The 13339-nt window shown below is 37.6% G+C and overlaps 1 protein-coding gene across 1 annotated transcript; it reads right to left on the reverse strand.

The window, feature by feature from the left end:
* Window positions 1–10598: 10598 nt before the first annotated feature.
* LOC118754455 (membrane-bound alkaline phosphatase-like) lies at window positions 10599–12221 on the reverse strand. Its single transcript, XM_036489331.1, has 2 exons — window positions 11076–12221; window positions 10599–10933 (listed from the first exon to the last, which is right to left on the reverse strand). Exons 1-2 carry the CDS (start codon window positions 12195–12197, stop codon window positions 10604–10606), a joined length of 1452 nt encoding a protein of 483 aa, XP_036345224.1. The 5' UTR covers window positions 12198–12221; the 3' UTR covers window positions 10599–10603.
* Window positions 12222–13339: the final 1118 nt, after the last annotated feature.

Genomic DNA, 13339 nt, shown 5'->3' on the forward strand with positions numbered 1-13339 from the left:
ACATCATTTGGTATGAGTCAGTAGCAGCTGCTAGTAAACGATACGAGGAAAAGAGTATGAATCAGTTAACAGAAAACTGCCATTGCTGCTGCAATGGTGTGTAGTTAATGACAGCTACAGCGACGAGATGTCAAAGCCAGCAGCGTCGCCAACCGCGTGCGCAAGCCAAATCTACACAGCTTCGAGATGTCATGCATTGACACTTTTATTGTCAACGCTTGTCACAATGCGTAGCTGCGATTTAATAAATGCAAGCTTATTTTTTTTCTTTTAAATTTGATTTAAATTTTCACACTTTTTCTGGCAACACATTAAGAGCTCTGCTATGCTTATATGCACCTCCTATATATGTATGTATGAAGTTGTGTTAGCCGCTCTGCCTGTCAGCTGCATTATACGGTATTTCATTGAAGGGATTTTGCTTTTGCTGCAATCAGACAATTTGCGCCAATCATTATTTTGCAATTGCGAAAATTACCATTGAAACCAAAGCAATGCAAAGCAGCAAAGCGTTGCCACCAATTCGTAATTTGCGTACGTCAATTGAAATGAATTTTTGATTTTAACGCCACTAAATGGCGGGCAGGCAGGCAGGCAGGCGTTGTTGCATTTGGCATTAATAGTATTATGAATTTAAGTTATGCATTGAATTGTGTAGTGCTGTGCAGCATTGTTGATTGGCTGATGCTGTTGGGTGTGCAGCATTATCAAATGTGCAAATGTGCATGTGTACGCGCATTCTTTTTTATGGTAAAAATAATTTTACCGCACACCAAATATGCCAATTCACACGCAAAAAACCCATTTGCACTGACTATGCAATAATGACAATCCAATTTCATGCCGTTGCAACAAATTTCCGCTTTTCGCTTTCCTTGCTTCCGCTCCACGCATTGCTTGTCACTTGTATATAGTCGTTGTTGGCTTGGCTGTCAGCTTACTTTTTCAACTATGTAGCTGTCAGCCGCATGCTTATCAAATGTTGCCACTTGTCTTTTGTAAGCCGCCAAAGCAGCAAGAAACATGCGTCATATCCTTTTTTTTCCGACTGCCAACTCACAACTCTCCACTCCAATTATAACGCACATCCGCTACGCTCTGTTCATCGCTCATGTGTAAAATATTAAAATTCAATTAAAATGGCGTTAATTTCAACGCAAACGACACCCACGCCAGCAAGATAAATGACAATACTGCCAATAAATGCAACTGCAACAGCCACAGCTATAGCGCGTATGATAACTATACGTCACTCACATATTGACATGTTTTGACTATTTATTTTGTTATATTTAAATTTAAATTTTTTATTTATCAAAATTTGGTTTATACTTTAAACCAATCTTTCTGCAGTAGCTTGGACTTACCGTTGATTGACAATTTTTCGGTGTAGGTGTTACTCATTTCTCCACATAAGAAATCGTCGAACATACTCGTACTTCGCATGGAAGAATATGATTGACATCACCAGCAAAACAATTGAGAACAAGTAATTTTTAAGCAAAAAACAAAACCGACTTCAACTTTCATATAAAAATTTAAGATTATCGTTAATCTCTTCATGATCCAATGATGGGATTTAAACCAAATTAGCATGGAACCACCTGTAAGGTAACACCTTTCCTTTAAGAAAGGAATTATAGAAATCGGTTGACGTGGTCCAAAATTATGCGGTAACATACATACATAAAAAAAAAAATATTCCGAAGAATTGATAACCTTCTTTTTGTGAAGGCGATTAAAAATGAACGGTTAGTCCTTGCCAAGGTGTATTAAACAAGGCGTGATTGACAACTTTTTCAATCCATTTTTTCAATTTGACTTTGTTAAATACATTTTGGTCCTAGCTATTTAAACTTGCAATTTGTTATTTCAAAATTGAATGCGCTACAAAATTACATACTCCAAATATTTCTAAAAAAGTCTACTTATATAACTCGAATTTCTTATGAAAGTTGAATGATATTTTTTTGAATATTGCACAAAGTTTTAAATTTAGATTTATGCGATTTCCTTAGGAATTGACTATATTTTTTTATAAAAAGATGATATAAAAGATGAAACAATAATAAAATAAATAGCCTAAACTTGTCAATATGTGTGGGTCGTATAGTTATGATAAGCACTATATAGCCATAACCATAGCCATTGCAACAAAAAAATAACAATAACAATAAGAATACGAACAATGGATGATAGCAGCAGCAGCAGTGGTTGGTGGTAAGCAATCACTAGCTCGGAAGCTGTATGTAGCTGTCATAATTGTCAACATTCCGCTGTCAGTGCATTCGGCATTTTCGAATGTCAAGTGTGTGTACTCATATCGATATGCAGACAAACATTTATATGTTTGCAAGTATGCAGGTATGTATTTACCTTTATGGCACGTAGTAGAATTTGATATAAAGTCGCCAACGTATTGGGTACTATAAAAAGTCCCCGCGGATTTTTGGGTAAATAAAAAAAAAATATATATATATTTTAAAACAATTTGAATTAAAAACTAATAGGTCAATGGTATCTATTACTTTTTGTAAATTTTTAGGTAGCTTCATAATTCCATTGATGTGGAACCTCTGTGGTTGATCGATGGAAAACTTGGCGAAGGGATTTTCAGCGGCACATGGGTCGGCAAATTACTTTATCATTAAGGGAGTTTAGTAGAGACCTCCACGAATGGAAGTCAAGCGATGCAAATTTCGGGGATGCATTAAAAAATCCCAACTAAGTTCCGTATATTTTTTCGAGTCATCAAAGATATGTGTAGCCACGATAGACCTCCACTCCTATTTTGTTGGCCAATTAGAGCTTCCGCTATCTCCTTACAAATTGAATGCCGGTCTTGCTCAACCAGTTGCATTATTTCAGCGAAATTTTTAGTGACTGGCCGAACAGAGCGCGATGCATCTTTGTCATCAACTTTTCCGCAAGGGAAACGAGCAAGGCCCTCCTGGGTCCGGCGTTCACTCACAGTATTATCACCGTTAGGTTGGGTGTAGGAGCTGAAAAAGCCCGTTGTAATGCCACTGCCAAAAGCCGTTTATTTCTTTCCCTCCCTTCAAAATTGAATTACCTTGTGTTTTTTTTTATAGTGCAGACAATTTAAAATCTTCGCTGAGGACGGCTACGCAATCTAAAAAAGTGCTTGTTGAAGAAATGGTTGGGCAAAGTGGCAGAGATAGTGTTCGATACTTTCCACCCCTTCGCCGTCCCAGTGTATTTCCCGCGTGGCCATAAGACAGTGTCCGGTGATTAGCCCGACTACTAATGAGAGGAAAGAGCGGTCGAGCCCAGTGAAAGCTAAGGATCGCTCTACGTCGACTCTTGACTGACATTTAATATCAGCTGCACTGTCAGAATATATATTGATAGCCCGTTTTGGAGGGGCGGAAGTTATGAACCGCCAAGCGGCCTCCGTTATGGAACCATCTGCATATATATTCATCGACCCTGGGTCTAGGCCTTGGCAACTTCTCATTCGTTCCTCTCTGGGATTTTAATTGATAACTTTTTGTCTAAACAGACTAGTGACTTGGTTTAATCTAGTTTTCGTAGTTTATACGGCAGAGTTTCTAGATCCTTTGCGTGTCCGAATCTGAGGTCTCTCCTCCGCGGGATCGTTTTTTTCCTAGCAGGACCACAGCCGGCTAGAAATTTGCAGCAGAGTTTCACCAGCGGAAGACTCAATTCTCCTTCCAAAGATTTAGTGGGTGTAGAAGGTAGTGCACCCGTGACAAACATGGGAGCCGTGTACAAAGTGTACTATATTATTTTACTATAACCGTTTACAGAAATAGAGAGATAGAGGGCTTCCTGGAGCGGTCTTCGATGTTTTGCTTCCAGTCAAGTTTCCTGTATAGAATGATTCCAAGGTATTTAACCTCGGTTAGGAGTAAGTCCTACCTCGCTTCAGGTGGGAGCTTAGAATAGACTACTTCTACACTTCTTTGTGAAGATTACCATATCGATCTTAGTAGTATTGACATTCCTTACACCAAATGTTGACAAGACTGATTATATTTTGTAATAACTCACTCAGTAGCGCACGATTGCTACAAATATAAAATTTTTCACGAGCGACGAATTACAAAACTGTTTATAGATACTAAAAGTGTAGCCTGAAATCTCACTTTCCAAAAGCACGTCAGATTGGCGCGATTGAATTAATATTGCCAGATGCATGGGCTTCAACACCATATCGAGCCCTAACAACCAAAATAACGTAAGCGACATATTTTTAAAAATTTTGTTTTTGATGCAGAAATATTACTAGAGCATCGAGATACATTTCTGCATCAAAAAGAAAATTTTGAAAAAAAATGTCGCTTACCTTATTTTGGCGGTTAGGGCTCGATATAGTGAAAAAAAAAATCCCCACAGACTTTTCATATTACCCAATATTTACACATATATGTACATATATATATATACATATTTGAATCTACAATATGTATGTACGCATGTGATTGCTTGTAAATTAATATCTATGCAGTTGTGCAAAATAAAACGCTGGAAATATAATAAAACATTATGCCAACCCAGTACAGCCAAAAGCTTTGATATCCTACAAAACGCCATCCTACAAACTTTTTATTTTTTATTTAATTAACACATCAGCTTTAGAAAATTACGGTAATTTTTCTACTGAAAGCTAGATGAGTAAAGGAGACAGAACGCTATTGCATGAGGAGTAATATTTTGAGCGGCGTGGAGACGTGAGGTAAATATTGAGCCAAAAAAAATAAATGTAGTTGATGAGTATTCTTTCTTTTTTGACTCACTCAAATAAAAATAAAAATTGATTGCTCTTGTATTGAGTTGCAATGAGCAGGAATATGGAAATTTTATTCCTCAGTGAGAATTTTTGCGAACTCTAACTTAAAATACACTACTCAAAGAAATAGAGCGAGGTTTAAAAATATAAATAAATTTAAGGTTAATAAACAGGCTATCTGTTATATGTGCCGACCTAACTAAATGAAGTTGTTCCAAGCCCGTGGACAAACAAAAAGGGAAAAATTTTTTCCCGTTCTCTGTTAGGATTTCATGAGAACCGTAGCTTCTAAAAATTTTAGCCAAAAAAATTCAATCTTAAAGCTTCAAAGTCTCAATTCGATCATTTTTTTTACCGTAATACGGCCTGTCAAATCACCGCACAATTTTGGATTTTTTTCCTCCCTTTTTCATTTAACTGTTATTGGCAGTTGTTACAGCTGTAGAGTTGTAAAATCGTTGTAAACATTATACTAAATTAATATCCAATTCGTGAAAAAAGGAAAAAATACGCATGAAATAAAAAAATCGATCTCTACAAAATTCTGAATCTATATGTATTCTACATCTAATACGGATTTTATAGAAATTAAATGTTAGCTGGGCACTGTGCGAATATTTATTAAGCTTTGTTGAGTGTTTGTTTGATAAAAACAAAAGAAAATAAGCGTTTGTCCGCATGTATGTAAATGTCACCTATCGCTTCATAAGTTCGCCCTTTCTCGCATGTTTTCCCTCCACACTTCGCTTGCCTCCCGCCCACTTTCTCTTTGTTTTGCAATCTTTCTCTCATTCCATTCGCCATAAAATGTAAATTTAACACTCACATCGCCAACGCTGCAACAGCTGTGATAATGGTTAATTAAAATGTTGTGCAAGTGTAGTGGGCGTGGCAGTTGGGGTTGGGCGAGTGCGTGTGTAGGTCGAAAGGACAACGCTTCAAGTTGATATGAAGCGTGTTCAAAATGTGTGAACGTTTGGGAAGGTGTGGTCGTTAAAGAAGAGCGATGTAGAGGTGTGAATGTATTCGGTAAGCAAATACATATATGTACATACATACATATGTAGATAGGTACCTCCATGCATACATTAATATAGTATGTACGTATGTAGACATGTTATTAAAGAGTTATGCAGGAAAGCGCAATCAATGCTAGCCTGGGTGCCTGGGTGCCTGTCTGTCTGGCGGCTTGACTATCGGCTGACAGCAGCTGCTGTCGTTGCATACAATATGTATGTATTTTTTTCATATTCATATACATTGTGCAGTGTATTGGCACAAATAGTTAATGGAAAAGAAGCGCAAATACATATGTATGTATGTAGCTTTAACAGCATAGCGACATTCGCTTGTACATAAGTATGTACAGATGTGTGTTTAAATATAATAAAAAAGAAATCATTGTAATTTATGGATTTATGCGTACAGTGGCGCTGCGGAAAATTCTATTAATTATACATTTTCCGATTTTCGATCCCATGGCATTGTATTGCGGTCAATATTGGCTCTGCGAGTATCGTTGTCTGTATGTGTGCATGTATGTATGTGCATATGCATATGCATGTGTGTGTGTATATTTAATGACATAATTTTAAATTAATATACTTAGGCTGTGGTGAGTACTTTATTGGCTTATGATTGCATTTATTTGCGCGATAATATTCATTGAAGAAGAATACTTATCGTCACTAGTCACGAATAAAGGTGCGAGCTCAAAAGTTGACGGCGAAAAAAGACGCATAAAAAAACTTCAGCGTCAAAGACTCTTAACATACTTCGCCGAAGTTTTTCATAAGCATCTTTTCTCGTAAAATTTTTTTACGCGCCTTTTTCGACGTCAAAACACTAGCGCGCCTTTATTCGTGTGTAGTGACGTTATGTATATGCATGTACAGATTTAAATTCTCACAAGATTTATGTACCGAATGTAACGTAAAAAACTAAATTTACATTAGAATGCTTATAGGCTATGCCAAACAAGCTTTTGGAATTCTCTCCACAATCGGAGACTTCACACATGCTACTAAGTTATGCTGATTGGAGCGGAAAATACTAAATTACACCAACAAATTTATTCTAAGCGGATTTTTCAAACTCTCCAAAAATGGAGACTTTCAAAATATTGATAAATTATCTTATCAGAGTGTTTAATATAAAAAGAATTCAACAATTGTGCGTAAAAATTTGCTTTGGGTTCTTAGGCGGTTGGTTACTATCTAGGATGATAGAATACAGGATTGCGCATTCCTGCGAGTGATGACGTAAAGTTAGCCGCGAATGGAGAAGATGAAGGAGAGAATAATTGGAGATGGAGAAGAGAAAAAAAAATTTAGACTGTCAAATCATGGAGATCGCCATATTTAAAATTTGTTTACATTGAGTGTACGCGTGAAAATAAAATTATATTTCACTTATATAAATAGTGCACAAATAACACCAAATGATAATTTTGCTTCGTAAGGAACATCTGGCAGTCTTTTACTTTATTGTTCATATTTACAAATATATGAGTATGATGAATGCATGCCCTGATATTGGATGGGCCGCTGTTTGCGCCAATTATCGCCCGAAAAGTATTTTCAACAATACTTATAAGGTCCTATCGACGATACTGTGTGAAAGACTGAAACCTTGCATCAACCAACTGATTAGACCATATTAGTATGCCTTCTGACCTGGAAAGTTTACCGTTGACAAGATTTTGACAGCGTGTGAAGTTCAGGAAAAGACACTAGATAAGTAAGTAAATTGACACACAACATCTGTTTGTCTTCTTTAAAACCGGTTTTGGCTAGACTCACGATGCCATGTCTGAACTTGGTATGCCTGCAAAACTAATACGGCTATGTTGAGTGACGTCGAGCACCAAGTTTAGCACTGTCATAATTGGGAAGGACCTCTCCGAGCCGTTAGAAACTAAACGACGTTTAAGAGACGATGACTCACTTTGGAGCTGTCCATTTCGATCGCAGTTGCACCTTATAATCAGGGTTCTCAGACCATTGGAATATTTTTCAACTAGGAAAAGGAGCCAAAAACGATGCTCTGGTGGTGAACGAAAAAACAGCAAAATACCTTCAATCATTAATCAGTGTTGAGAGAACTGTTGGAATTAGTGAAGGACTTTGTATACTTAGAATAGGGATATTCACAAAATTGGACAAGTGACCTGGCACTCTAGCAAAATAACAGATTAGCTCAAGCGACGGCTGTTGTCAACAACATTGGTGTGTTAAGGTGAAGGTGAAACATGGAGTTTTGATGAAATTATTATATGTAAAGTCTGGCCCTATTCGTTTGGTGGAACTATAGGACGTTTTTAAGGATTACGTTGGCTTGAACATGTAGTATTTGGCATCCATGGATGAAGAATCAAATCTAGGAAGCCCACGAATACAGTGGAAGGACCAAGTGTAGAAGCATCTGTATGCAAATGGCATAGATAACTGGCGTAAATTTGCAAAGGAGAGAGAAAACTGAAGAAATAACAAAATTCTAGCCCTTAAATATTTTATTATTTCTACACATCTATTGTAATTTCCTTATGTGAAGATACGTTTATTCAAAGACCAGTCATGGCTCGAGACTATTCGAAATTTTTTATCAAAACACATTCATAGCAGAATTTGTAAGCCCTTTGAAACTTCAATTAGCGGCATGCTTTTGTATGTATGAATGAATATACCCTGCAGGAAATGTATCTAACTATAAGCTAACTTTAAGTTGATTAGGAAGGAGATAAAAGTCACTTATTACCTGTATATTTTCTTTGACGAAAGGTAACTATATTTCTATGGCGATGGCCGCGAAATAGTCAAGGGTGGTTACCTCTGCATTTTATGTAACTAACTTGTAATTAACTACTTTTGGACATAAAATATCAATAGGAAAAACAAAATATTTTTTATATTTTTTTATTTTATTACATTTCATATTTGTTTCCATATCCTCTGTAGGTGGTCCCATATTCGAACTCCGTCAGACATAATTTCAAAATGATAATATGAAATTTGGATCTTCCTTTTATTTGTCGTCAATTCGAAAAGGTATTTGCGAAGTGCAGGATATTTAAATAGAAACGCGTTTAAAGAAAACAATCTCCTTCATTACTCCTGCATTACTTGTCAACTAGTTTCAGATTAGCTTTTTGTAGCTAACTACAAGCTAGATATTTTCTAGAAATCCCACTAAAAATCTAACTAAAGTGGGTTATTTTTTATCAGTTGACAAAAAAATAATCTTTAATTTTAAGTCGGCAAACTATCGATGCAGCACAATATTTTTCTTTCAAAAATATCAATGACAAAGTTATATTATCAAACAACTTTCACTCAAATCAATAAATTAAATGCATTTCAATTCATTTGAACGAGGAGAAATTTTCCTAAGATGCTGACAATTCAGCTTGTAAATTTTACAACCGTATAAACTGCTGAAATCCTAAAAAACGCTGAATACCCTCAATATCCTGCTATTGAATTCTACTCCAAAGAATAAGTAAACTCAAGATAAAACTGTTACCCTCAAATTCACAGAAAATATTCGACAACAGTAAATCAAATGCAAGCATTTATTTGTAAAATTTAAAGCTCTACCCAGTCGGTCGGCGGTAAATGAACAGCTGAAGAGTTGCCGCAGCGAAATCCGTCAGAGTAAATACAATGGCGGCACCGAACGACTTCCGTCAGTTGTCATTTTGATTTGAAAATTATCTTTAAAATTAAATATTTTTTCGGTACATGCGTGTATGTAGACTTGCTGGAAATAAAAATTGATGATAACATTGGCAAACTTGTGAAAATAATAAAAATTACTACAATCAACACTCGAAATTGTGCCGTCCCGCTGGGCGGTAAAAAGAGAAATACATAAATTTAAATCAATCGAAAAACTCCGGCAGTAAAAACGCTGCCGCCCCAATTATAAACCATTCCATATGTCTTTGTGAGTTTTAATTTTGACAGCGGTTAATCGTCGTCTGCTGCAATTCTGGGTAGAGCTTAGGAAATTTTTGGTTTTTTACTTCATGCTGACCAGTTTTCTCTGAACATAATACTTAATTTTATATGTTTTGAAAATTCACACACATAGATGAATACCCTTACTGTTTTTACGTGTTCAGTCTTTGTCTTCGGCTTTTTTAATAAAAATTTTTCCAAGAAATTTTACTCGTCGAATACTTCCGAGTGATATAAAATTTGGCATAATTAAAACGAAACTTATTTTTTGAAACCAAATGTTTCATTCCTTAGTCGAACATAAATATGTTAGATTATGTGTAAGTAGCTTCTTTAAATTTGGTTTGATTGACAAGATTTTGTTGTACCGAGTATGGGACAAATACGGGACATTTAAAAAGATATAGAACATCTTGCTTCCTCTATCAAATAAATAGCCTACCAGGACAAGTGACAAAAAGTACAAAATCGGACGGATGGTCACCGTAATGATAATGCAAAATATCTAGCACTTATCGACGCTTACACATCTATACAATTAGATCTTTGTATTTTGTACTTTCCATGAGTTTATTTTTACCAAAATCATTTAAATTAAATATTACTTACGCATTACATACCGTATGTATGAAATACTTGTGATATTTGGTACTATCTAACACGCACGTGTTTCAAGCATTATAAGTACGTCAGTTAATCGCAGACAGCTCATTTGGATAAGATTACCTTTTTTCTATTAAGTATTTGTGTACATTTCCAACGTCTTTTTTTTGCTTTTTAGAAAATATTTTTTTAATATTTATGTATGTATGTACATATGCAGACCATATAAGTATGCATGTATTTCACAGTCTTATCCAATCACATTCCGTCAGCAGGCTTTCAGACCATCCCCCAAGCACGCCGCATACGCCATCGAATGTGGTATGGTATTCTGTTCATACACGCCGGTGAAGAGATGAGACCAAGGCCCTGAAGCAAATACCGCCACATCTTCACCGCCATGTGTTGCACTCTCCAAGGGAACTGTGGCCGGAAATGTATCGGTTGTCTCGCGAACTTTTTCAGGATTGCGACGCTTATACTTTTTAGTGTTGTAATATTCTTCGAAACCGGGTCCATTTGCGTAACTCAACGCCAAGTACGACTTGTCATCATCGGCTTTGGTTGGTGTGACATCGAAAATATCGCTACCACGATTCTGAGGAAAAAAAAGAGAGCGGATAGACATTTAAAAATCGCATACAAATTGGATTGCTTTAGCAGATATGCGGAGATTCGGATGATTGTGTAGCGCCACCAGTTGCTCAACATTTTCGTAATTTTTTTATTTCGCAACCTACCTGATAGCCGGCATTTGTGAAAGCATGCGAATGATCTGCCGTCACTACAATGAGCGTATCCTCTTCCGAAGTCATCTTACGCGCTGCTTCAATAGCTTTTGAGAATTCTACAGTCTCGACTAATGCATATTCCGCCAAGTTTTTATGGTGCGCTGTGTCAATACGTCCGCCCTCCACAAAGAGAAAGAATCCGTTTTCATCTTTTTGTAGTATTTCAATTGCGCGCACAGTCATCTCTTTCAGTGTCGGTTGTGTTTCATCCGCGTCCAAATAGTAATCCAAATGTGACTTGTGAAATAAACCCAAGACTCGATCGTAAACACTCAAATCCAAATCGTCTAATTCTTCAAATGTCTCCACGTAGGCATTACGCGTCGACTGCTGTTGATATTCCTCAATCAAATTACGTCCATCCTCTCGTTTTCCCTTCTTATAAATTGAAGAGTCGATAAACTCACGCTTCCCACCGCCGAATATCACTTTCAGCTGCTTTCCGACCACGCCATGTACGAGCTGTTGCGCGATATCGGGCAGTTCTGAGTCCCGGCCGCAATCAGCTGCTAGCACAGCGTCATTCTCCCACTCACGATCTGCGACATGTGCATACATACCCGCTGGTGACGCGTGCGTTACGCGTGTGGTGGTCACAAGACCAGCCGATTTTCCAGCGTCCAAAGCCCATTTCGCTATCGAATGTACGTGATTGCTGGAATTGCGCATACCTTCACAGTCGGCACGTTCCACACGTCCGTTGACGCCGATTGTGCCGTGATTGCCTTTCACGCCACACAAGTAAGCGGTAGATGTGCAAGCAGAGTCGGGCACCATCGTGTTGACCGAGTAGGTCTTCGAAAAGCCGGTGTGCGGGAACTTCTCAAAGGAAAGCTGCTTCTCTTCGCCACCCAGCAGATTGCGTGCTGCCGTAAACGTGTTCACGCCCATGCCATCGCCCAGAAATAGTATGACATTCTTGGCTACGCGCTTGTTAAACTTCGCTGCTGCTTGTTTGCCCACAAATTCTTTACCCTTCTGTAGCCAATAGGCATTTGTGCTCTCCTCGCTCTCTTGTGCACGATTTGATAACGCAGAGTTTCGTAGGCCTGGATGCATTACTGCGTCCATGCACTCGCCATCGTTATCAGCGAGATCGCATGCGACGCTGGGCACGGCTTCGGTGGTGTAGGGCGGTAAAGCGGCCAGTAGCAGCAAAGCGACGAAGCAGTATTTCTGCAAATTATGTGGCTGATGCGACATATTATTGAAGACTGTAGTTGAGCGTCTAGACGCGGCCTTTTATAGCGGGTTATATGCACGTACGTATGTATAAGGCACTTGAAGGGCACAGTCTTTACAATCTGCATTTGGAGTTCATTGAAACGCCACTATTTTGGGCTTGGCTGTCTCGGTTGGGATAACAGTAACTTATTGGCCAGCAATTTAACTTGATTAGATTATTAATGCGCGAGAAACCTGCAGAACTTGCACGTGATACACGGATGGCGGTAACTTGGCACCTTGCAATACTCTATAAGTACTCGCTGACGTATATTAGACAGACTATTATTTAGCGATTATCACAAGTCTGAGCACTGAGGTCCACTTAAAAATGTTACGCCTATCTATGTTCAGTACGCTTTCCAATTATTGAACATTATTTTCAAATGCTTTCTATTTTACTTTCGTCCAGCATAGCTCATTCTTACTATCACTAGAACCCGTAAAGTATTAATCGCCATTGATACTTATCGTCGCTTTTATTTATTCTCCTTAGCCTTTTAAGACTTTTCTAGCTTCTTTGTTTTTGTTTACATTCTAAATAAATTTGAATAAAAACTTTGTCACATTGCAAAAAGTTCAATAGTAGTATTCGGTAGCTTGTGACGTTCGTGTTAACTCTATGCGCTCAGTGTCTTCAATAATGAACAGTCGTTGGCTTATATTGGGGCTTTTGGCCTTCTACACAGTAGCGGCAACTGCGGATGAGTGTAAGTATGGGTCTTCCAGTAGCGACATAAATAAATATAATTCAAACACGTACATATGTGTGTCAAAATATTCGATTGAAAAAAGTGATATACTGGAACGGTTGTGAGAAAACGAAAGTGAAACGGGTTTGCATGGGTGTCAGTAGCTCTCTAAACAACTCACTGTGAATCTAATTAATAAAAAATTTGGAATATTGAGAGGCCCAGCCAAGCACTTAGCGAATTAAGTGAGCGTCAAATATTTACTTGTTTACTTTTTTTTCTGTATTGAATTTGAGT

This window comes from Rhagoletis pomonella, unplaced genomic scaffold, assembly GCF_013731165.1.
Source record: "Rhagoletis pomonella isolate Grant_MI unplaced genomic scaffold, Rhpom_1.0 Rhpom_scaffold_03923, whole genome shotgun sequence".
Lineage (NCBI taxonomy): Eukaryota > Metazoa > Arthropoda > Insecta > Diptera > Tephritidae > Rhagoletis > Rhagoletis pomonella.